Source organism: Falco peregrinus, chromosome 11, assembly GCF_023634155.1.
Source record: "Falco peregrinus isolate bFalPer1 chromosome 11, bFalPer1.pri, whole genome shotgun sequence".
NCBI classification, from domain to species: domain Eukaryota; kingdom Metazoa; phylum Chordata; class Aves; order Falconiformes; family Falconidae; genus Falco; species Falco peregrinus.
Window position 1 is genome coordinate 8,750,055 of NC_073731.1, and position 25,792 is coordinate 8,775,846.

The 25,792-nt window shown below is 37.4% G+C and overlaps 1 protein-coding gene across 6 annotated transcripts in view; it reads right to left on the reverse strand.

The window, feature by feature from the left end:
• The window catches only part of KIF16B (kinesin family member 16B), a 142,159-nt gene that overhangs the window by 102,784 nt on the left and 13,583 nt on the right, over positions 1-25,792 (reverse strand). For all 6 annotated transcript variants that reach the window (XM_055816404.1, XM_055816405.1, XM_055816406.1 and 3 more), the window contains exons 2-12: positions 23,142-23,211; positions 22,029-22,142; positions 17,675-17,791; positions 12,176-12,273; positions 11,576-11,685; positions 10,818-10,960; positions 8,978-9,146; positions 8,688-8,819; positions 5,627-5,802; positions 3,641-3,706; positions 898-957 (exon numbers count right to left, since the gene is read on the reverse strand). In XM_055816404.1, coding sequence (XP_055672379.1) covers positions 898-957; positions 3,641-3,706; positions 5,627-5,802; positions 8,688-8,819; positions 8,978-9,146; positions 10,818-10,960; positions 11,576-11,685; positions 12,176-12,273; positions 17,675-17,791; positions 22,029-22,142; positions 23,142-23,211 — 1,255 coding nt within the window. The remainder of the gene's footprint in view (positions 1-897; positions 958-3,640; positions 3,707-5,626; positions 5,803-8,687; positions 8,820-8,977; positions 9,147-10,817; positions 10,961-11,575; positions 11,686-12,175; positions 12,274-17,674; positions 17,792-22,028; positions 22,143-23,141; positions 23,212-25,792) is intronic.

A 25,792-nucleotide genomic window follows, 5' to 3' on the forward strand; every position in this document is an offset into this window, starting at 1 on the left:
ATACCAGTATAAAATCTTACCAGTACAACTGGACAGCAGGAAAGCAAAGATTCATGCAAAGAACACAAAAATCTCAGCAATGTAAAAATTTTACATCATGCAAAACAGAGAGTATGGAAATTGTCAAGTTGCCCTTTTAGATATGTACTAAATCTACAAAACGCAAGAGAGGACTGTGAGGATTTAACTGCTTCAGCAGTCCAGAGCCAGAGTGCAACATAGGCCAGCTTATATGAACCAGCTGCAAAAATCCCTGTGCTTGGGATTCCAGAGCATGCTTAGATCAGATGCATCTGTTTGGTTTGACGAAGACCTACTGGAGGAGATTCAACTGCAGAAAACCCGTTGAAAGTTGCTTTTCAAGTTTACAAGCGATTTCTGGCTGAAACATAAATGTGAAGGCCGATGCAAAAATATGTGTCCACTATGCACTGCATGCACCGAGACACCCAGTATAACATAAAAGGTGATTATTCACAGGTCTTGCTGATACAACACAACTACCAAGGGGATGAGGGATCCACTTGTCCCTGCCTCAGGTCTTCTTTTCATTTGCAACTCAAAATAAAATCCACCACATATATTCAGTAATTTAAAGACTTGTTGGAGATCAGCTGTTTTGCACTGAGGTCACTAAGGTGAAGGAAAGGGTTGTGTTAACTTTTGTTTATATTATTTAAAAATCTTATTCAGGAATACCACTGTGCCTGAATATTTACTCTTAAAAACCCTCAAAAACTAATTCTCCAGTATAAGCTAAAACAAGCCTGAGAAAATTTTGTGTTATTAAAAGCAGACAAAGAAGGTGATGTAGAAGAGGATCTTTTTTTCTTTTTTGAAGGAAAATTGTTAAGGCTAGTGTAAAAGACAAGCTGAAAAATTATTTATTTGCCTTACTTTCAGAATATCTTGAGTTTCGTTCCACTTGTTTGTCCACTCCTTGGTCAGCTCTTGTACCTATAAAAGAAAACAAATATTGGGGGGGAGGGAAAAATCACATCTCTTCTAAAGTCCTTGATAACGCATTCTCAGAAAGGTACTAAACCTCTGTGCAATTCTTCGTGAAGTTTAATACTTAAATATTTAGAACAGGACTATTGCTCCTACATTAAGTGGCCATAGCTACAATATCTCTCTCCCAAAAAGGAAAATCACAAAATTCTTATTTTATAGTACCAAATGAAGGACAGGGATAGCCACTTCAAATAATGGCAGGCATTTTCAAGGAAATGGAATAATTCCATAAACTGCTTCATCAGTACTATGAAGTCTACTGCCACACATTGATCCCTTAGCTGTAACAAAACAACAGCTCTTTTCCTAAGGCACAGGTAGGCATGTTCAGGCTAAAATACCCTCCCAGAGGACAGTATGGAGAAAAAGCAGCAGACAGGCAGCCTTCAGGAGAGAACCAGAACAATGTTTGCTACAACTTAGAAATCACACACTTGGTAGAAACAAGCACAGAAGTCAGAAGCTGCTTGCAAAGGCATTACACACAAAATTTTACTATTTAAATTCTCTTCATCTGCAGAAAAGCTGGGGGGGGGGGGAACCAGCTATGTGCTTTTATTACTTTAGATATAAAACCACTGTTAAAAAAAAAAAAAAAAAGAAAGTCTCCAATGCAGTTCCTCCAAACACCTCCACATTTGCCATGTACAGCCTAGCTTCCCAGTTGTCTTTGCAAATCAGCTGCAAATTAATCAATGCGAACTAAAGAAAATTCTCCTATCTCCACCTGTATCTCAAGATTTCAATAACAGAAAGCAAGCACATTTTTCCATGCATCATTATCATTCCTGCTGCTGCTAGTCGAAATGTTAAAAAAAAATTGAAAAGATTAAAGAAAAACATGAAGGTCTATCGTAAGTCTGTTCATCATACCAGCACAATTTTTATTCCTCAGAAACAATTTAAAAATTGTTCTTATATAAGGACAAACCAACTCATTAAAGAAACCCACCATATATTAGTCAGATAATTTAAATATGGTGATAAAGTCTTTAGATCTGTATAAACAAATTAATTATTGCACTCATTCAATTATAAAAAAGCTATTACCACTGCAGCATCTACTACAATTCTTCAGTAATTATGTCTATTGTAATTATCATGAATAGTAATCACATAACCTTTTAATGAGGCTGATAAAAGATAATAAAATATGCTCGATATACTCCCCACGCAGAGGGGCCAACACTTCTGAGCAGGACAAGCAGTGATTACTGTCAGAGCATGAATAACACTCTAATTAGCATAGAGTCAGCAGTTTATTTTACTCAGCTACTCTTAGATAAAAGCTTTTCATTTGTGCACAAAAATAAAAGCACACTACACATAACTAACAATATTATCATTCCTCTCTGATTCAGCTAAAAACTTTTTAAAACCTAGTATGAATATGAGTTGGAAAATGCATTCCTAGCAGAAAGCTGGCTGATGGAGAAGCCTGGAGTCTACTTTGCAGCTATAGTTCATACTAATACACATATTACTTTCATTTTTGTCAAGAAGTTTATTGTTAAGGTATCATTTCATTGAAAAGTATTTCAACATGTTTTAAAAATTGGTATTACCAACAGGAATCCTGAGAAGCACATACTGTACCAACTACTTAGGTCAAAACAGGATTCTCAAAGCAATGTATTCATTCTTTCACCTTCTGTAAAGGTCTAAGCAGTACCAGTATAAACCTTATTATTTGAAACAGGTAAGAAGCCCTTATTTTTTCAAGGCATCATATCTACATTTGATTGGCATCTTACTGACAATATTCAGCACTAAATATTTGCTGCCACATAGCGGAATGATTCCAAATACTTTTCTCTCTCCTCTTCCAAAGTCTGAGTAATAGCATTTTTTTAAAAACAGTTTGCAGTAGTTTTACAAACAGGCTATAGAAAAGAATTAAAACAGAATGATAGAATAAAGAATGAAAGATTGCAAATTAGAGAGAGTACCATTGTATCTATATTCTTTTGGAATCTGTGAGTATATCTATACCTGTTTGGGAATCTTTCCCAGCCTCTACGCTGGGCTGGATTATTAAAACAGCTTGTTGTGAGGCACACTACAAAGTATTGAGACCCTCCCCCAAAAAGACAGCTAATTAGGTACTGAACATATTTGTACATATCAGATTTAAAGATTGAAGTTTTCTGAAAGCCTATCCCACAACACAAGTTATTAATTACTTGAAAAGAGTTGACCATTTTCCCCATAAATCTTTTACTGCAGAATGCTTTGCTACCGTGATTACTGGTTACTGATTACTCTGATTTAGTGGCTTTTCCCTCTCCATTCCATTTACAAATATACATTTTTACTGAAGCAAGCTGGCCTGGGAACAAATATTTTCATTAAATAGAACTGTTATATAAATATCAGATACACTTTGTTCTTAGTTATAATGTTACCTTACATTAGTAGGATAACAAAACTACAAGTTCACACATTGGTTTTTTTTAAAAAAAGCACTAAGAGACAATGCTGTTTGGTGGGAGAAAAATCTAGTTGTGTATCAAAAAAACCATCCTGAAAATTATCAACACTCTTGCATCCAGACGCCCTCCCCCTTTTCTTTGGTTTTTTTTTTTTTGTTGTTGTTTAAAAAATGTTTTATGAAATTATAACTCACCCTTGCTTCATTCTGCTGAAGCTTTTCTTCCATACTTAAAGCTGTTGGAGAATCCAAGAGGGCAATCTAAAATTGTAAAATGTAAGGATCATCAAGTTAAAAAAAAAAAAAAAAGAAAAAAGTTAAAATTTCTGGTGGAACCAAATGAAAGAAATGCAGTTCAACTTTTTTGATTATTTAGGATGAAGTGTTTTAAACTCCAATATACACAATTTTACCTTGAAATACTGTAAACAGACCAATCAAAATCTTGTCAAAAGGAGCTATTTCAAACACAAATCATTGGTTTCAGTACTATCTTCATTCACTATGTATATACATGGTCACACACATTCAGACACTGAAACTTGAGACATGTTTACAATGTGTAATTCCTGATACATCTATCTTATTTCCATGAAACATGCAAATTTATTATGCATCATACTTAACCATTTCACTATTACGCGTATGTATATTGTTTAACTTTAATAAATACGTATTAAGGTAACCGGCCTTAGAAAAGGAAAACTACTACACAACACACACACACACGCAAGCAATACTCATGTGACCTTCTACACTGAATCCAGCACTATATTTTGATAACCAGTATCTTCAGTGATCTACAGAAGCATTTGCAATACAGTATTCTAGGAATATAAAGGAAAACCACAAAAGAAATTATACAGAGATTTATATTCTACTGTGCATACATAACACCACCTGCTGTTTTACCAACCATCACAAATTCCATTAAGTTAAGTAAGCCCTCTGTTGTCTCCCACACAGCCATCTATCACACCCTATGGCTGAAGCAGATTTATTTTGTGATAACCCCTGTTTTACAGCTTGGAACCAGGTTAAAGCATTAGATCTTCAAAGGGGTCCAGGTTTCACCTACTTTGCTAACTTTAAATCAAAACATATTCGAAAATAAATTAATTTCCCCCTCCCAAAGAATACAGGAGAAACACAAGTATAATAGAGTAATGCAACCCCACAAAGAGTTTCTAATTGTTTGTGACAAAGCAGAGCTCTCCGCTTCAGTCATCTACAATTCTTATTACTGCTTCCAGCTGTGGTCCCATTACCTTTTCCAGCAAATGTTTTACAGCACAAAATCTAGCTGAAGTGCTAGCCTTCTATTAAAACAAAGTCTATGCTGAACTGACATTTGACATTGCACAGCCCATCTAAAATAAAATTAGAGAGTTCTAGAAATAAAACTGAAGTACCATTTCAAATACTTTCAAATGGTAATTGTTCAAGTATGACATCTAGCAGTCCCGAGCGACATTATTTAGAAGAGACGACTGGCCTGAACCAATCGCATATTCCTTATTGTTAGCTTGTTTTCACCATCCTGGAAACAGATGAGAAATTAAGGCTAACTGAGCTGTGCAGTTTATAGTGGCTAATACTGACAGAAGGAAAAAGAACAAAGAGGATCATGCAAAAGGGAAGTATAGCATGATGCTTTTTCTTACACCACCACTGAAAATACTTCTACACATTTAGCACGTTACATGCTTTCTAATGTACTGTGCAGTCAAACACAAGTAAAATGTATTGTTCAAACTAATCCATACTCCTACATCTTTTTATTTACACATTTATTTACACATCAATACTTCATACCTTCTACTTCTTTTAAGATACTAGATAAAAGTAGCTCTTCAGTCCATCAGGCTAGACGCAGGAAATGTTACTGCTCAGTCTCCTTATGCTGTGCTGACAACCTATTCCATAGCACACTGCAATCAGGCTCTGATTATATTAAGAGAAAACTAAAAGCTTTGGGATGACAATTTTTCTGCCCTTATGTTAACAGGTAATCTACTGGCCATATGGAAACTGATTCAATCAGGAAAATAATATTCATTCATAGCCTCATAGAGCTTGTTTACTCAAATCAATATAATGAAAGATAATTATCTCATTACATTCTAGAAATAGATGTTACAACTCAAGGAAAATTACACATAAATTTCAAGTAAAGCTAACCTGATTCCCTTGAGCAAGCAGGGCTTTTAATCGGGCAATTTCAGCTCTCAGCTCACGGATCAGTTTGACGTTAGGATCTTCATTAATAGTAGGTTTGTTGATGATGTTTTTGGCTCTATTTGCATAGCGAAGTGTACTTAAAGTTTCTCCATAATTGACATCAGCAGGTGAAATAGCTAAGGAGATGAAATCAGAAACAGTTTATCCAGCACCATATGTTTCATTTAATAAAGTTAGTTTGTATTTTTGAAGTCAGATAAACTCAATGTGGATGAAGAGACAGAAATACATGATTAACCAGTATGGCTACAGTTTGTTCCAATTCTTCACCTAGCTCCACTGCTTTCATGTCACTGTAATTTTGCTTAGTAAACACAGTATTAGAAGAGTGAATTAGAATAATCAGGTCTAACAATCAAGCACTGTAAAAAGATATTGCTGTCAATCCACTTACATTTCTCTGGTAAGCGTAAACATCCTATATGAACACTTCATAGGTTTTCTTGCAATTTTTTTACAACAGTAAGAAAAATGGTGAGCACTTTGTAAGTGTCAATGTAATCACTGAATAGAAAAATAATTTCAGGTAGAAACACAGTAGGTTCAGTCCACATTTTGAAGGGAAATTAAACAGCATTCAAACAAAAAGCAGACATGAAAACAAAAACGAGAAGAGCTTCTGTAATTTACAAACCTAGCTGTTCTGCTGAGCTGCAGGTATCTGGCAGCCTACAGAACTGTTAACTGTCTGATGCATCAAGAGAAACCAGTATTATTTTTATGGGCAACTTAACCAGGAAAACCAACAGAGTTTAAATAAAAGTGCTAATGCTATTCTTCACTAAATTTTCCTAATAATATACAAGATGTTCCCAATTAAAAAGATAATTACTGCATCTAAACAGATGATAAAAACACAGATGAAAACACCATGTAGAAATGATGAGGGACCAGAAATGTTAATAATCAAACCAAACAAGAGACCCAGAGAACCAGACAATGAAAATACATGAAAAAATAATCAAGCAACCAAAATATTCTGGTCTTCCTCATTCTCTCAACAGTAATAAACATTCTTTTTGTGGTAGAGACTCCCTGAATTAGGGGAGATGCACTTGGCAACAGACTATACTTCCCCTAGCTCACACTACCACTTCCCTACTTTATCTACTGCCTCTTCTACACTACTCAATTATTCTCTTTCTGGAGGGCTGTTACAATATGTTATAGAAATATGACAAATCAGAATTGGAGGTATTTTTAAGAACCTTTCCTACAGTTTGAGATGATCTTCCTGCTTTTTTGGTGTTTAGTTACAGAAAAGGCAGGCCAAACATATCCAGACAGCTTTGTCAGGCTCTGTTAGGCAATTCGGCCACATTACTAGTAGAGTTACTATTGGAGAAAAGATCAACCATCAGGGCTCTACCTAGCAGAAGCATCATTAATAGATGAGGAAGTAGTTGAAAAAGAGCTGAGCACTGTAATTATTAGTGTAGGCACTGAAAGTTCAGTGTGTCTAAAACTTCTCTTCCCAATCTTTCTGTCAAAAAAACCCCAAAACCAAACAAAAAAACCCCCAAACCCAAACCCTAAAAACACTAAACAAATGACTTAACCATGTAACTGAAAGAAAACATCAAGAAGAAAGATGCCAGTACAGTGTTACTTAAACTGCCAGAAAAACAAAGCAGTCTGGTCCAAGATCTTCTTTTGGTACTACTACGCATAAGGAAAAGTAGCATGGATTCCACAATCATCCCCAAAATCATGCATCAAAAGAACTGCTATGCAAAGAATTTGACTATTACACAGCAACTGAAGAACCAGAATATGATCCAATGCATTTTATTCCCTTGATTCTGCTCTTCCACCATTCCCACAAGAGGACTGCATCAGTTAGACTGCATTTCATTTGAGCAGGAAAGTGACAAATTTCAACGCTGCTCTTTTCTTCACACCTTGTGTCTCCAAGATCCAAAATCCTCCCCTCCCCTTAATCATCTCCCCAGCTTCACTTGTGGTTTTTTGAGGAATGGAATTCCCATTACAATTCGTTGAAAAAACTGCAATACGTATGTTGTAGGTAGGTTTTTAAACCAAATTATCATTACAGAGCTTCCTACAGGTAAAAAGGAAACTGTAAGAAAAGTTTGCAAAATTACATCATAAATAAATTTAGACAAAAAGTTAAAAAGCTGTGTGCATTCAAAAAGTAGGTTAAATAAAGATGACAGTCTTAATCACTTAATGTCAAAAGAGACCAGGTTGTTTCTGCTGCTAATACAACAAACACCACCACAGTTTTGGAAAAGCAAACTGATGCATATATCAGTATTGACTAGACGCACAAAGCTGGTGGGATTGTTTTGGGTTTGTTTTTTTTTACTGGGGATGCAAGTCTGCAACCTAAGGAGAAGAGGTGTAAGGGGAGAAAAGTACAAGACTACATCTAGGTCCATGTTTGAGCATTTACCATGAGTAATGGAGCTGTCTGGAATGCAAACAGACCTCAAGAATAAACAGGAACTATTACTTGAAGTTTAACTGCTCACATTAGCTAATCATTACACTGTGCATATGTCAAAGAAACAGCCGCAAGGTATATGTCAGGGCAAATGTAAGCAATTGGGCTATACATTTGGATGATCCTTACACAAACAAGCATCTAAGGACTGTACATGCACAATCTGGATGCCTTGTTATGCCTGTGACCAAATACTCAGCAAGTGATATAAGCACTCAAAGAGATAAACAGCAGATGAAAATGAAGCTGTCAAATTCAGGAGGCAAACCTGCTGTTGTTCATGACATTTCTAGACCACTAGGCTGCCCCCATATACACAATGAGAACCTACACGGTTCTACCGTTGGAAGAGATGTTCTGCAGAGTGTAGGTAAAGGCAGAGTATTACTAGAAAACTCTGAAAGAAAGAAATCATTAATATGTGTAAACAACATTCTGCCTTAACAAAGCATCAGCAATCTAAATATTTACAGCCAGTCACTTCTATTAAGCATGAACTGTTCAAAATGCAAAGAATAATTTAAAAACACTTACTGGCAATCATTATAGTTTTAGAGTTTCCTCCCAGGCTATCTTTTAACAGCCAAGTCAACACAGAGTCCCTGTAAGGCACAAATACTTGTTTCTTCTTTGAAAGAGGATTTGTTGCATCCTGAGATAAATCAGCTGTGATGTGAAGGTAAAAAAAAAAAAAAAATGCAATTATGTATTTTCATTCATTTTATAAAACAGTATGCGTTAGGCCACTATTTGTGTAAGTAAATAAGCAGAAAGGTATTTAATGATTAAAAAGCAAAACAGACAAGCACAAAAACCAGACTTACCTAAGGCAGAAATTACATTTCCCAGAGTAACTAGAGATTTGTTAATATTCCCTCCTTCCTTTAATCTAACCCCGGTGGCACCAGTGGCATCTGCTCTCTCACTTCCAGCAAGATCTACCAAATGAATCTTGCTAACAGTTTCACAAGGCATTTCAGAATCAAATTTAGCCTACATAAAAATAAAAAATAAAGAGAAGTATGTTAAGCTATGAAATTCTGAAATTTTACTGAGTCCAACTCAGTGGCCCTTTCCATGTTTACCTTAACTTGTTTACAAAAGCAGAGCTTAAGAAGACAGGTATATTAGAGATGTCACAGAAAGGCATTTGATCATGAATTGCTGCATAACTCCCACACGAGTAGTTACTACTTTAAATTGTAATATTTGCAGCTTCCTAGCCACTTACAGACATGCGCTGACAACTGTGAATTGGTATTTACATGATGCACAGTGAATTTTTGCTGCATTTGTTTTACTAAGCTTTCAACAGCGGTCTCTCTTCCTCAGTGAAAAGTGACAGGACGAGGAAACAGCCTCAAGTTGCACCAGGGCAGGTTTAGATTGGATATTAGGAAAAATTTATTCACTGAAAAGGTTGTCAAAGCATTGGGAAAGGCTGCCCAGGAAAGTGGTTGAGTCACCATCCCTGGAGGTATCTAAAAGATGTGTAGATGGGGCAGTTAGGGACATGGTTTAGTGATGGGCTTGGCTGTGCTGGGTTAACGGTTGGACTTTGTGATCTTAAAGGTCTTTTCCTACCTAAATGATTCTACGATTCTACATTAGCTTTCAACAAGAAATTACAGCATACACAGACACATTTACACTCAATTTCTCTACCTGTCTTTGAGTTCAGGTAAGTAGCAACTGCACTTTTATTCTATGATTTTAACTGAGGCTTCCTCCCAGTTTTTATCTTAATTCATATAAATCAGCTCAGAGTGCCCTGTTTCAAACTTCCTTCTACTTTTGCAGTACAACAGTAGAACAAAACTTTTTGCTGCCTGCCTCTCATCCTCTTCTGAAAGCTTTGCAATGAGCAATTCATCATTAGTGAACAGCTGGTGCGTGGGATTTTGTGCGTGTTTGTGTGTTTTTGGGGAGAGAGATGCAAAAAGTTCTGTCGGGAGAGTGAACCACCACTCTGCTGTCTTTTCTTCATCTAGCAGGTTACCCGTGGACTGTCTAAAAAGCCTCCCAAAAACAGTGAAGAGTAAAAGTCATTAGAAAAGGAGCTTACTACATATAAACCAAAAGATCACCATGGTCTGAGAAAACATGTTAAATCTCTCCATTATTCTATGAGTAAATCCAGGAACATAAATAGGTTTCCAACAGTAACTGACGAAGAGTCAGCAAGAAAACACTCAGAAAACATTTCCACACTCTAAGATTTCAGCCATGGAGACATTTTTTTTCGCTAACCTTGGATAACACTAGAGCATAAAAGGTAGCCCACGCTCAGCTCCGGCTGAGGTCTGACACAACATGCTCCTCACCCACTCCTATCCCAGCAGCATCGTAGAACACACCACCACTGGTCACCGTTAATCACCCCGAACTTCCAATAATTATTTCCTCAAAATCTATTAAATAGCATTTTAATTAATCACATTACGCTGTAAATTTTAAAGATTGTTATCACTGATAAACATATTTATAATACTCAGAATAGTATTTTTACACTTCTAAATTCCTCTATCACAGGACAACACCACAGTCATTACCTACCCATACCTGTTTATCTGACAACCTTATTTTTTTAATTATCATATGAACTACTTATATTCACATATAAACACATATTAAGACGGGGGGTGGGGGGTGGTGCTTTGTTACCTGAGTGAAGTTGATAGTGAAAATGGCGTGCGACCTACTACTGACATCATTCATTCCAGTTGCAGCAGTTGTTCTATTTATATTTCCTGCATCCATAAGTTCCTCTACATCAGCATAATTTTGCACTAAATGTTTAGACAAATCTGAAGAAGAGCAGAGTGTTACAGTGTGCTCATACATGCACTTGATTTTCTTTAAAAAAAGATTCAAATTGCCCCCACTACTGCAAAGTATTGCTAAATTAGTGTTTATTGTCATACTTGTTTATCAATTAAGGAAAGCAATGAAGCCTCATGTGAGCAATAGAGAATTTAGACATTTACAGTAAATCAAGAAAAAAATATGCAATCTTACTAAAGTATTTAGTGCATTAACATAAGATAAACCCTTGAGAGCTGAGAACCTTCCCTAGTAGAGGACAGATTAAGACAATTAGATTCTAATAGGTTCTTTCCATCTAAACATTAAAGATTTATAAATTACAGTCAACAAGTTCTTAAAACCAATTGCATCTCTTAACATTATTTAAAAATGTGGTTTAAGTTTAGAGATAAAAACTGTATGTATAATAAGCTTAGAATTGGGAAAGCAAATGGGGATACAAAATGAGAGGATATTCTCCTTTAATCTTTTATATCAAATGAAAGCACCGTATCCATCATCATTCATATTTTAAAAGATAAAAATGTCCTATGCAATTAGACGTGACATTTTAGAATATACAGAGGTAATAAAATATCCAGTGCAAAACACTTTACCCTCAACATACGGCCCGTCCTTCGGATGTTCTCGTATTCGTAAATTATTAGTTTTTGATGACTTCCGTCTGAGAAGATCTCTCACACGTTCATTATAAATTTCCAGATAACTGAAAGAAAAAGATTAGAAAACCACTGACTGATTCAACAGTCTTTAAAGGAAGGAGAGCTGTCTTAACACTGTGTTTGAAAGCAAGATGTCTGGAGAAGCTAGGCTCCAAAACTGGCTAAAGATAGTAATGACTACAGCACACTTGTATCATAAGGAAAAAAGCAAGAAGCAAGTAGAAGGGAAGCAGACATTAGCAAGATCAAGATCTCCTAATGCCACTCTGAAATAAAGGTACAAATAAGGAAGATGCTGTTCAGTACCAAAGGCATTTTCACTATCATTTAATCAAAGCAAAATGCACAACTGTTGAAGTTAGAAGTATTGCGTATTTTGACTACGACTGCCAACAAAAATCAATTATAGGATTGAGGGCAAGCATGGAAAGTTATTTGAAAAAGACACATTTTTCTCAGAGATAAAGTGAAACCGGGTGGTTTTAACTGTAACAAGTTTGATAACCAGCAAGCTATTAACACACCAAGACCTACCTGACTTCTGTTCGAAAGGATGCTTCATTCCGCTTTGTTTTTTCACTTATTTTGCTGAATAATCCTTCACAAATTCGAGGTATTAAACCTGCATCACCCTGCAACAACAATAATTCTTATTTCCAAGGCTATGTACACATGCACAATAAATTTTGAAACATAAAACCCAAGATCACTAGCTGAACATTCCAACGTCCAGAAAGGGGGGAGGGGGAACAAAACTTTTCAACAAATACTCTCTTGCACTTTATTTAACTGAAGTCACCTTGAGACTTTAATCCTTGTGTGTGTTGGAACATATATACTAGCTCCAATTCTTTGCTATTGGGATATATTTTGTCCCTCCCTTTTAGTTCAAATAATCCCAAATGCTTAATGCAGAAACCAGCTCCTCAGAGCAACATATGAACTGCCTTATCTCAATAACATCTAATTTCCTCTCTCTCATTTCACTATGGACTTGGCAACACCTGCAGAGAACGGGACAAGAGCCATGAACATGCACCCATGAGCCATTCTTATACAAACCCCCAAAGCCCAGCTCACAGTCCTGCCTGTCTTGAAGGATGCAGCAGGTCCTCTGGATAAATTACCATGCAACAACAAGACCAAAACTACAGTCACTGTATCCCACAATGCAGCTGAATTAAATTTGGTATCTAAATTCTGAATGCTCAACTCTGCAGTTAAAGGGTTCTTACACGTAAAGTGCTCAGTCAGTTTAATAAAGCAAACCGAAAAAAAACATATTCCTTCTCAGAGATCCCTACAGACTGCGTGGTTTACTAGCAGGGCTGCAACTATCCATTACAGGGTCTTTGCCACTTCAGCTAACAGAGCGGCCAGCAGCACAGGACATCATTGTCTCTGTTAAACTGGCACTTGAGAATTGAGCCTCATCCCAGTGAGTCTGCTGCTCCACCGCTGATGTCAAACATGTGTCGGACTGCAAGAGATATCCAGAGACTTAGCATGCAGCTCTCCTCTCCGTGTTGCTCCAGGGAGACCCCTTTCCAGGCAAGCAGTAAATGAAAGCCAGGGCCATCCCCAGCCGCAGAGCTGGGAGCAGGGGAGCGCACGCAGCTCTGTTCCCAGCTGACGAGGGGCTGCTTGCTCCCAGCTGCCCCATCCCACTGGGTCTGGTTATGTAGATGACCAGCTACCTGCTGGGCACACCTCCTACCCACCACTTCGGGACAGCAGCTAACACTCCTTCAGAGCTGGAATGAGTGAACATAGCTCCCAGGAATAAAGGGTGAAGACACATACATACAGATAAGCTTTAGGCTCAGAGCTGCAAACTCAGAAGTAGCTTACAAAACAGTCTGCCAGCTATAATTTGCCTCCAGTCCAAAAACACGCAAGAGATTTGATGCGATGGACTAATTCTAATTCTATGCGCCGCTGAGGCAAGAAATGTTCTTGCTTAGAGTTAGGGGCCTTATAATTAAACAGGAGGCAAATAGGACATATCAGCCCAAACATCCAGCATGAGCATAGCCCAGACACTCCAGGCACCCAAGAGTTTGCCTGGTGGCATTCTACAGACACCTGGCAGCAGAAAAACATGAGGACAGCAGACTCCCCTGCACCACATTCTGGCAGGGGAGTGCTCCACAAGCAAAGATTTCTCTTCTACTCAGACCCCCACATAAAATCTGACCATTTTTGCCCAAGCGCACACCAGTCTTCTCCCACTCTGGCCCCCTCTGTCCTCATCCTTCGTCTTCCCCCTGCATTCTCTGTCCCAGCAATCTTCTTCCAGGTGCCACCTCTGAGCTACTCTTCTTCTTTCCTTTGCCCCGATATAATTCCTCATTCATCATCCAGTCTTTTTTTTTAAAAAAAAAAAAAAATTATACTCTATCCCTCCATTCTGCCCTTTTCCGACTTCCTCCTCCTCTTAATCAGACCCTCTCTGTCCTTCTCAAACCAGGTCTCATTCTTCGAAATAATAATCTGTTCTCCTCCTATCATACCTAGCCCTTCACCCTACTGCACTTTGGTTTAAAAAAAAAAGAAAAAAAAAAAACATAACAACTCCTAGTCAAAGGGAGAAACTTGCAGTTGCAGTTTAATCAGGCTTTTTTTTGAGACTGTTGCCTTTGTTAACAGAGGAGCAGCCTTTCCCAATCTGTATCATTCTCTACCTCCAGTTAAAGTTTCAGGGTTCAGTGTTGGAAATTCCTATACGCTTGCTTTTTTTTTTTTTTTTTTTTTTGAACACTGGAAGGGGAAAAAGACTTTTCTTTCATCTCATGCTTGGAAACACCTGAATAGTTTTAATTAAAGCTTAATGAAAAAATATGAAAGATCCATCACAAAGTTTCAGGCAAGTCATTAGTGTCTGACATCATTTAGCAACTGTAAAGGTCTCAAAATAGGAAAATTTAGGTCTAATTGAGTAACTTCAACCATAGCAATATAACGATGAGAAAGGAGGAACACACAGTTCTCAGCATATTTTATCAATAAAATTTACATCTTACAGAATGTACACTCTTCATTAGAAACTATATTGAAACATTTTCTCCCTTTTCACCCCCTACAGCTCCAGGGCAGAATCAACTACATATTTGACAGGGTTTTTTTCTGGGTTACAGAGTTTCCAGTCACGGAAATCTGTAGAACCAAAAGAGGTAGCTCACTCCAGAGCTGAATTTTCTCATTAAAAGCCCATTTTCCTTCTGTGCTATCTAGCCAGAAAACTCCTTATTGCAATTTAAATGTACTGGGCTTTACCCATCTACCTTGGGCATAGGGAACAAATCATTCCCTTCCATTCTGCAGCTGCCTCTCATGTCTTGGAAGACTTTTTATTTCTCCACTATCTTCCTTTCTCTGCATAAGCAAGCCTGACTTTCCTGACAGATCGTATTTTATAGATCTCTGATCATTTCAGTGTCTCTGCTCAAGACTTAATTCTAACTGGTCCACATATTTCTTGAAATGATTGTTGCACACAGTATTGCAGAAGAAGCCTTCCAGAGCCAAGAACAGCAGATACTGAAAGCAAAATGAGAATAGAAATCATACTTTTTAAGGAGAAGTAAGGAAAAAAGAAAATTTATATCCAATTCAAGTTTTCTTATAGCACCGTAGTCTCTCTGACAGGGCCATCAATTTTCAAGCATTTAACTTGGCGGCTGAGTATATTTTATACACACTCTGTACAAAGCCAGATTAAAGTATTTATGTATCATGGCAAGAAGATTAGACCTTTATTATTGAATAGTGTCAAACAAACTTCAGCACCTATTCATTTGCAAAATGTCTTGATGATTACGGTCATTACATACAGTGAGGTAGTCTCATAAAAATGTCACTTTTATAAATTTCTTAAATAGAAATCCACATCTAGGTCATAAGATCTTTTCTGGTTACAAAAGTCTATTCTGCTTACCATTTTGAAGTTAAATATAAAGCTACTTATTCTGTGACAACTGAAAGAAAAAGATTTACAGCTAATTTACTCTCCTAAGCTAAAGGAGGTACAACATGGCCAATCTTACTACATTTCAGAAGAGTGATTTATCTAAGGAAGGACAAGCGGTAATATTCTCCTTTTCAATTCTGCTGGGAGAAGATGTGATGTATTTTTTTTCCCCAAGGATTAAACCTTACGGGATGAAACCTGTAGAGGCTGCCTGGCCAACAGGCTTCATCTCAGCTGGCCCTTTTAAACTGCTCCACTCCCAACAGTTTAGTGGGTTCTTTCTGTCCTTGGACAGGCACGGAGGCAACTGCAAGAAACTACTTCCATCCTTTACTCAAAAACTGCCAAATATTCCCCCTATCACACCTACCTCTTCCAGAGTCTTCACTGCAGTGCTCAACAGGACGTAATCCTTAAATTTAAAGTTACTCAATCATCTTATAATGGTTTGCTGAAACTTACATTTAGCTACTCTCATCCCCAGTTTCTACTCCTCACTTGATGGCCTTCTCTAAACAGGGGACAAGGAGCTAGTTTAATCTTCTGACCCTTTAAAAAGAGGTCTAAAAAACAGATCTCTTAAGAAAGGGCTCATCATCCATGTTCTCAAAACCAGTATCTTCTTTTTTTCTTGTCTTGAGTTGGCATAGAAAATAAGCAGAAACATTTGCAATTTTGGGGTTTGTTACTGAACAAAAATTATTGCTTTTTGTCCAACATGACAGAGCATTACTGAAAGACACGTCTTCCAACTGTATATATCTACCTATAAAACAAACAGCTTCTGAAACCTCTGATTACATGGAGGGTGAGTAGCAGATAGACAGTATCAGTAATAATTTCACAAAACCGTGTTCTTGCAATAGCCTAATTTCAATGCATTGCTACAGAATAAATAAAAAAATAATAATAAAAAAAAAACACCTGCTCAGCTGATGCAGGGCGAGCAGTGGACATTTTCTACCTGGATTTCTCCAAGGCTTTCGATACAGTTTCCAACAGCCACCTCCTGAAGAAGCTGATGCACTACAGTCTAGACAAGTGGTCTGTGTGGTGGGGGGTAACTTGGTGACGGGCCTCAGCGCGAGGGGGGTGGTAAACAGCCCCCTTTCAAACTGGCAGCCTGTCACATCTGGGGTCCCCTGGCCCAACACTGTTTAGTATCTTCATAAGTGATCTGGATGATGGGATGAAATGTACCCTCAGCAAGTCTGCTGATGACACCATACTGAGTCGGGAAGTGGACACTTCAAAAGGGACAGCCATCCTACAGGAAAACCTGAATAGGCAGAAAAGTGGGCTAACAAACACCTTACAAAATTCAACAGAGATAAATGTAAGGTCTGAGAAAACACAATCCAGGCGTGGAGCACTGGCTGGGGTCTACCTGGCTGGGGAGGAGCAGCTCTGTGGAAAGGGACACAGGGGTCCTGGTGAACAGCCAGCTCAATACGAGTGAACAGTGTGCTGCTGCAGCAAAGCAAGCCAACAGGATGCTGCGTTGCATGACCAGCAGAGATAAAGTCATTCTGCCACTCTTCTCAGCGCTTGGCAGGCCATGCCCAGAATTGTGTTCAGTTTTGGTCTCCACTATACAAAAAAGATGTGAACAGGCTGGAAAGGGTTCAGAGAAGGACCACAAAGACAACCAAAGGACTGGGAAGACTGCCATAAGAGGAAAGCTGAGAGAACTGGGTTTGTTCAGCCTTGAGAAAAGAAGGCTTAGCGGAGACCTTAATCAACACGTTCCAATATTCAAAGGGTGGCTACAAAAAAGATAGACTCCCTTCTTACAAGGATTCACACAGAAAAGGGGTAATGTGTACAAATTACTCCTGGAGAGATTGGGTTTGGACACAAGAGGACAATTTTTCACAGTCCGCCATTGGAATAAACTCCCCAGGGAAGTGCTGGATTCCCCAACACTGGACACTTAAGATTCAGCTGGACAGGGTGCTGGGCCACCTTGTCTAGACCGTACTTCTGCCAAGAAAGGTTGGACCAGATGATCCTTGAGGTCCTTCCAACCTGGTATTCTATGATTCTATGAAAATACAACATACCGCATTTCCCATCATGGTGTAGGACTTCCCAGATCCAGTCTGTCCATATGCAAAAACACAAGCATTATAACCTTCAAAAGCAGATTTAAGCACGTCTGTACCAAGATTTTTGAAAACCTAAAAGCAAAGAAAGTTTTTTAAGACAACAAAAGCTTGTAGAAAAAAGTTTTTTATCAGTCCAGCATGGCAAATATTAAACAATAACCTACCACAATATAAGCTATTGGCATCATCGATGATATTTACTATAGGACAGGAAATTAGTACTTCAAATAAGATACTGAATTTTACAACCATATTTAGTTTACAGCACTGCAACTTGCAACAGTATATTTTATACTTCATTTTCTGGCAGAGATCTGCTTGGCATGAGGAAGAACAAAAAATGCTGCCGAAAGAAATTAGAGCTGTAGAAAGAAGGTAATCCCAGACACTTAATATACTTCTCCTTATTTTTAATATCTACTCACTTTGTGTATCTTTGCCAGTTCTCCATGTCCTGCAAATAATGTTTCAGTGATCCTGGTAGTTTCTTGGTTTCTGTTTTTAGAGGGTTTTTTTGTTTGATTTTGGTTTTTTCCTTTAACCAAGTGTAAGAAAACGGCCCATTATTTTCTCCATATTTCCTCCCTAACTGGCTTTTACGTACCAATACTTTTTAGGCTGACAAACATGGAAACATGTTTTCTATATGCTAAGTAACCTTCTTTCATTAGCTAGCCCGTTCTCTTTTTCCTTCAACATTTACAAACTGGTAAAGATCCTTCCTCCACACCCCACTATGAGAGTCTGTTCTCACCTAATAACTTCATCTCTCACCAGACCTCTTCACCACCATCCTCTGCAATATTGGCTCCAGTACCCCTCCCAGATTCCTGACCTTTCATTGCCATACCCCTCATTTCCATCCATATCCCGCTGGGCAAGGAGTAACACTTGGCACAGCACTTCTCTCAATGAAAATATTGATCTGAGTCTCCCAATACAAACACGATTTTCAAAAGTCTCATCAATGCTTCAGATGATTTGGCTACTAGACCACAGTATACGTGGTTTAAATTAAACACTGTGTACAAGTAATTATTAACAGCAAATGGCACACGCACAGTATAATCATGCTACTCCTCCCTTGAAGGACTGCTGGTTAATTTCTTTAATCATTAAGGCTCAGTTGCAAGCATGCCTTTGGAATACTCAAACTTGACCTTTCCTTGAGCAAAGGAGTATAAAGACGAGCCAAAGCACAATTCCCCTTTTGTTTGTCATTTGAAAAGTAGCACCTTAGTTGAATTTTCTCCCCCGAGTAACTGCTCCTGTAGTCCCCCTGCCACTTTTCCCTTTGTCTATGTTCAAGTTTTTACCTCACCACCTGCACCAATTCCTTATGCACCGTTTTGACTACATTTTCCCTTTTAAAAATGTGTGCATACCCTGCACAGTGATTTGAGGTAGTACATAGGACAGTTACAGTCAGTGTTGTCTGAACAGAGGCTTAACACACAGGTTAGAAGAAAAGTCATTGTTAGGATGGGACTTTGTCAGAAACAAGTGTCTGGGATACTCGTTTGTCACAAAAGGGCAGTAAACAACAAAAGTCTATTTATTTCTCTTCTGGAAATACAAACCAAATAGCCTGATGGTAAATTGCCACTCCCACTCTATTTTTGAATTCTAAAGCACATTTTGCATCTACAAGGCATATTGATGGGGCATGAAATATTAGACAGACTTCCATTTAATATTTTTCTGCCTTTCAAATGGAAAAATATAACAATCATGAACAAAGCACACTAAGCAACTGCAATACCAACAATCAAGATCAATTTTATTCCATGACAAGGCAAATGTGAATGAAAGATGCCCCTCTACGCCACTGGTGCAGTAAAGTGGAAATTCTTCAGCAACTTGATAAAAGCTTAACTACAAAGTCTTCCAATTAAATATGAAACTAGTAACAAGCAAAACAATAGCTTGTGCAGCATTTGTTCAGAAATTGCACTCCCACGGTTTGAAAATTCCTGTTGTTTTCCATGTGCTGCTCACATTGTAATTAAAATAACACTTGACACAGGGACAGTAATAGCGTGACTGAGCAAATGAAGTTAGCATTCTTGCCAGTAAGGATGAAAGAGGCAGTCTGGGGTTGTGGGGCACACTGTAATAGCAGGGTGTTGTACATGGACATCTAAGCCATGCTTAGGTTTTATTGTTAGCATCCTATTACTACAAAACATAAAGCTCACAGCTTTAAAAAAATCATTGCTCAAGGCTGCTGCAGTGATCCCTATATGGGTATCTTAATTCTTTTTTTTTTTCCTCTAAGCTTCTGACACAGGTAAGTTATACTGATCTTGCTTCAACTTTGCTCTGAAACAGGCAAAATGGCACAAATTAAAAAACCTAAAATATGGAACTTAGTTTATCACTTATAAGCAGAAATTGGACACCAACACAGGATACAACTTGGATATACATTTATATTAATTCAAGTTTTACAAATGGCTGTTTTAACAAGAATTAACTTCATTATTTCATACCATATTCAGATTCTGGAAAAAAACTGCATTGTAACAGCAACAGCCTAACAATGGACTCTTTTCTTGGCATTCTTCTAACAAGTCTCATCTAACATAGCTTTCTAGAAGTATCTAAAGTCAGGTAAAGAAACAGCTACCTAAATCATCCAAGAATTAAATATCCATAAAGCTAAGCTACAATTGGTGCTTAAGAAGAATTTCTATAACTACTTTTATGGTACTTTTTGCAGACTTTTCCAAATATGCATTGAAACATCAATAATACTGTTTTATGGAGATGTACTCATCTATATCAGGAAGAACTGAGAATATGGGTATCAGTTATCACTGAGAAATATATGCATTTTCATGAAACCAATAGTAAACTGAGTCCCTAATCAATTTGTATGAGCAAACTTAAGGCAAACATTTGTTGTGTCTGTAGAACCACCACCAAAATCTCAAGTTTCAGTTAAAATGAGATCAGAAAAAATACGTGATCAAAGCTGCTTTAATTAAAATAAATAATTCTCTAAATGTTCAGCTTAAAGCATTTGCTAAAGTTCTAGTAAAGCCATATGTCCTGCAACACCTGCTTACAGAAACTAGGGTTCCAATTATTGCACTCAAATACACTACTTAAATTTGCCACAGTGCTTAAGTAATTAGGATATTTCCACATCAATGCCCAAACAGATGTATAAATAGATGTATACTTCTTGATATTTCACAGAATATAGCAAAAAATGTATTACTTAAATGAGTATCATCAAGTAATAACAATGCTGGAAGTTCAAGAATATAGATGAACAAATGTTTGGATTAATAATAACTAACTAATAACTCAGTGAAATAAAAAAGGAAGCTTTCAGGAAAAAAAAAAAAAAAAGAGGACCTACCGCTTTGATGGTTAAATAGAAAATTCAGGTATAAATTTCCTTTCAATTACAGTCATTAAATATAATAGCAAAGCTTGTCCTTCTCATAAATATTTTTTATATAGGCTTGAACTTCTTGTTTCTTAGTATTAGTTTTAATTTTGAGGCTTTTAGGATTAGCCATACCACTATCCTTGATTTTGGGGGTTACAGAATAGATGAGGTACATACCAAAAAGGTATGTATCCAAGTAGCTTACATCATATTCAGCAAATCCTTGCATTATCCTAAGTGGGGAATAAATACTCTCACTTGAAGCGTACAGCACCCCAAGTTCCACAAAATCCAAAGAGAAGACAGTAATCACAAAACACTTTATTTTTACTTAATAAATTTATTGGGAATGTAAAACAGCAAAAGGTTCAATGTTCACATGAAATATGAGGTCAAGGGAGGATCTATCTGTTCATTTAAGTAATACCTATAGCTCTGAGTTTGATTTTCTGTTCTGAGTGTGCAGGAAGAAAGGCAATTTTGTCCTTTCCTAGGCTGAATAATCAAGGGAGGAGAAATAGGAGTCTTCTTTAAGGTGTACCAAGACTTTTGGACAAAAAAAAACCCAAAAAACACTTCAACCAGATAGGAGGAACGTTTCTGTCTAAGTGAGTTAAAGATACATGCTTGTTTTTTAAAAGTGATTTTTTTTCAAAAATGCTTTTCAGAAACAAATTTAGCTCTCAAGGAAGTTTTCTAACTTGACCTTACAAGACAGATCAGAGAACTAGAAAGAAGAAATTTAACAATATTAGGTAAGTTTAAAAAAAAAAAATCAAATTCTCAGGTGCCTAGGGAATTTCTAAATTACACAAGAAGCACTAGCAGTGGAAAGAAGTTTCAAAGAATGCTTTCAAGCCAAAGGAAAGAGGAAGGAGAAAAAAAATAAACATTCAGAAATCCTACCATTTCTTGACAGACAAAGCTGGGACTTTTGCTGTCTGCTGAGAAATAAGAAAAATCATAGGTAAATGTCTTAGTTCTTTCTCGTCCAGTGTCTCCAGTACCACCCTCTGGTACCTATTTAAAAAATAAAAATACCAAAAAAAAAAAAAGGGCTGGTATGATACATCCTGATGAAGCAATTAAAAACGTTTTAAAATAAATAATCAGAATGCAAATTCAACATAAGGCTATACACATTTAGAAATTTATACTGACAGGTTAGCCTAGTACTCCAACATCAGTGAAGAAATCAGCAACAGATACTCCCTTCAGCAAGAAGGACAGTCATGTTACAAGATAGCAGAGCAGGAATTATTTGGGGTTTAGCTTACTACTCCTACCACGGTACATTTTTATCACAATACTTATGTCCAGTTATGTCAGTCCTGTATATGAAATTCAGATTATAATAAAGGATTATCCTACACACATAATTAATAGGAGCCAAAGAGACCTTTGCATTGTTAACAGCATTTCAGTGTGGAGTCATAATTACAGTGCTGTTACAGACTTGCTGCTTAAGGCTATCATCATGCTCAAGGCATGACAGCTCACTATACTTCAGCAATATTCACTGCTATCTGAATCAGTCTAAACAAACTACACAGTGAAATTCCTTTTCATATATTTGTCATCGGAAACTGTCTTCCAAAAGCATATTTGCTGTGCGTGATTTCTCTTGCTGAAAGAAATGCTAAAATATACCATCAAAATATTACAGCAAGTGGTGGGTACTTTGTGTTTAGTTCACTTTCATGGGAATTCCAAAAGACTTCTTCTACAGATGAAGCAAAGTTTTAATAGCTACCAGACAGGTACCTCTCTTCCATTGCTGGCTTTCATTTTTGAGCTAAGTAATGACCTATGAGATACAGCCCGTAGAGTGGTTTTCAGAACACCACAGCGCAGCAAATAAACAGTTAAATCTATTTGCCAAAAAAATCTCAACCTTGTATTTTAAAAATTAAAGCTGTTCTCCACAGTGCAGTGAGCACCACTGTTTGTCCAGACATGTTTTGGCAACTATTCAGTTAGTTCAGTTAGGAATTCCTTTTTTAAATCATGTTTACTCACCTTTAAGTTTGTGATTGTAGTTTTATTTTTTTCCATTGAAATAATAAACTTTGCATTAAGGTCTTTCTCCCTGGGGGGGGGGGGGGGGGGGGGGGGGCGGGAAGGAAAAAAGAAAGGAAAAAGACAAATATGTTAAATAAAACATATCACAATTATCTACAGTCATATTTCCGCTCAACAGGTTGCTTGCAACAGTCAATTATCCAGTGAATTCATTTATAAGTCATTTTTTAATTGTTGTGACCAATGTTTATTTATTGCTATGGGATATATTTGAAGTACTTGGGCTTGCCTCCAAATCCCATCATCTAGAAACAGAGCAGCAGCTTGGGCAAACCTGCTTCAGAAGTTTGACTCTGCAAGTCAATTAAGTGGTTTGTTCTTAATTTGGAGTAGTCTGATCCAAAGCCCAGCGAAGTCAATTATGTGGCTCTAAGGAACTGCGAAACAGAACACTACGAGATAAGACCCTGCCTCCTACCACCACCCTACTAGCAGCAGTTCCCATTTACCCATAAGCCTAGGAAACAGGGACTAAATATTTAAACCACAAAACCCCAGTATTTTAAAACTCTCTTAGAAATGAGGTACCCAATTTATTTTTTCAGTTGTGATGCATCACAGCTGTGCAGGAGCGGCTCTGCTACCAAGGGAGCGTTACATGGGTTTGTTGCTTTCCGAAGCACATCAATTCTGGGGCCGGGGGGGGGGGGGCGGTGCGCAAGAGTCTAGTTTTGCAGCAGTGTTTTCATGTACCTGCCATCTATTTCACATCATATGTTTCTGTTTTCAAAACTATCATAAAAAATCATTACCTTAGTGTCTAAAACCAGCATGTATCAACCTGCTTGCTAGAGATGGGATTTCATTATAGTTGGCCATAAGAGTAATGCAGGCTGCTTTTGAATGACAACATCTCCTGTGTTATTAAAAACATCCACATGAAAGAGCCAGAAGAGGAAGACTGCTATATACACCACACAAAACCTCTCTTCCCAAATCTAACACACACCCCTGTTCCAAAACCATCTGAGTCACCTGACAAAGCAGAGGGCTTTGAAGTGCTGCTTGACCATATTGTATGGTATCTCAGCAATTACTGGATATCCACTGCACCAACCAAAAAAAAAAAAAAATCCACTGCACCAACCAAAAAAAAAAAAAATCCACTGCACCAACCAAAAAAAAAAAAAAAAGAGAGAGAGAGAGAAACAGAAACTTCCTCCTAGTAGCAGGAGACCCAAGTTCAGGATTTCAGTGACACTTTCTTCCTCTTGGTGCACTGGATCACCAGTTCTATGTTCCTTAGCTGACTGTGCACCCACCCTCCATTCACATTCAGTTTTCCAGAAGAAATTCTAAAGAAAAGCAAAACGCATTTAAAAATCTATATTAATGAATAAAGATTTAGCAAATAATGTACTGATACTTCAGTAAGCACTTTTAAGTTCTTTTCTAAGCTAATAAAAATATATAATTGCAATAATTACAGCATTAATTATACAACTGAGTTTAGATCTACCACAGAAAAACATGCTGTAAGAGATGCACCTTCACTCATTTCCATGTCATCCTCAGCAGCTTTTACTAGGTCTACACTTAAGAGACTAAAATACAGCTACAGGTAACAAACAGGGAAACAGAGAAGTGTCCAATGGTATTTTTTAGTAGGAAATAGATTTTGGCATCACAATAACGCAGCTTGCGGATGGCTGCCACCCATCCTGCTTCCTCAACAGTCTCTACCTGTCTGAAGCTATTTGCTCAGCAAAGGTGTAATAAGTCATGTGGCCCAATTAAATGGTCTATCTTACTACGTAAATCTGTTTCAAATAAGATTTGTGACCTGCTTGCTCTAGGAAGTTTGGAAGGACTCCAGGTAGGAAGACATTTGGGCCAGATTTACTCCTTTTTTTGTCTCAATTTCTTCATGCTTGAGATGTATGAAGGAAAACTGGTACTTTCCTTCCCAAACCTAGCCAGCTCTCCATATTACGGAAACCTGATGCAAAATGTTTAAAGCCTTACACAAAATTCTGAGAAGCCTATAGACATTAATTTTTGTGATAACACTGATAAGACTACTAAATTTTATTAAAGAATGAAAATTTCAAAGTAAAAAAAAAAAAAGAAAGAAAGAAAGAAAAAAAGAAGGGAAAAAAAGGCCCTGTAGAGCAATAGCCAATAAAAAAAAAAAATCATGAACAGAATTCAGAATTTTGCTTTTTTGTATGGGAAGGCATAGGGAGAGGACAACCTGAAACAGTAATACTATGATCAGAATCAATAAGTCAACCTGAATGAAGTGGAAAGAATTCACGGGAATCAAATGCTAAAGCTTCATTTCAAGACAGCCAAGTATAATTTATTGTACACATGAAGAGTTTGAGAGGAACCCATCAAAAACAATTGCTTGTGTGATGCCAGTTATTTCCAGGGACTCATTTAATGCAGTTCAGCAGGGGCTGAGTCACTTTCAAAAAAGTTTTGATTGCAAGTTCCACTTTAATTAAAGGTTTAGGCTGTAAACAGCTGTACTGCAGCGTTAGGTACCCTTCTGAGAACTTTCAGAGCTAGGAGAACCCTACTGCAACCAGCATCCATAGGAAGCACTAGCCCTCCCTCAGCGCAGAGACAAGCCCCAGCCACTA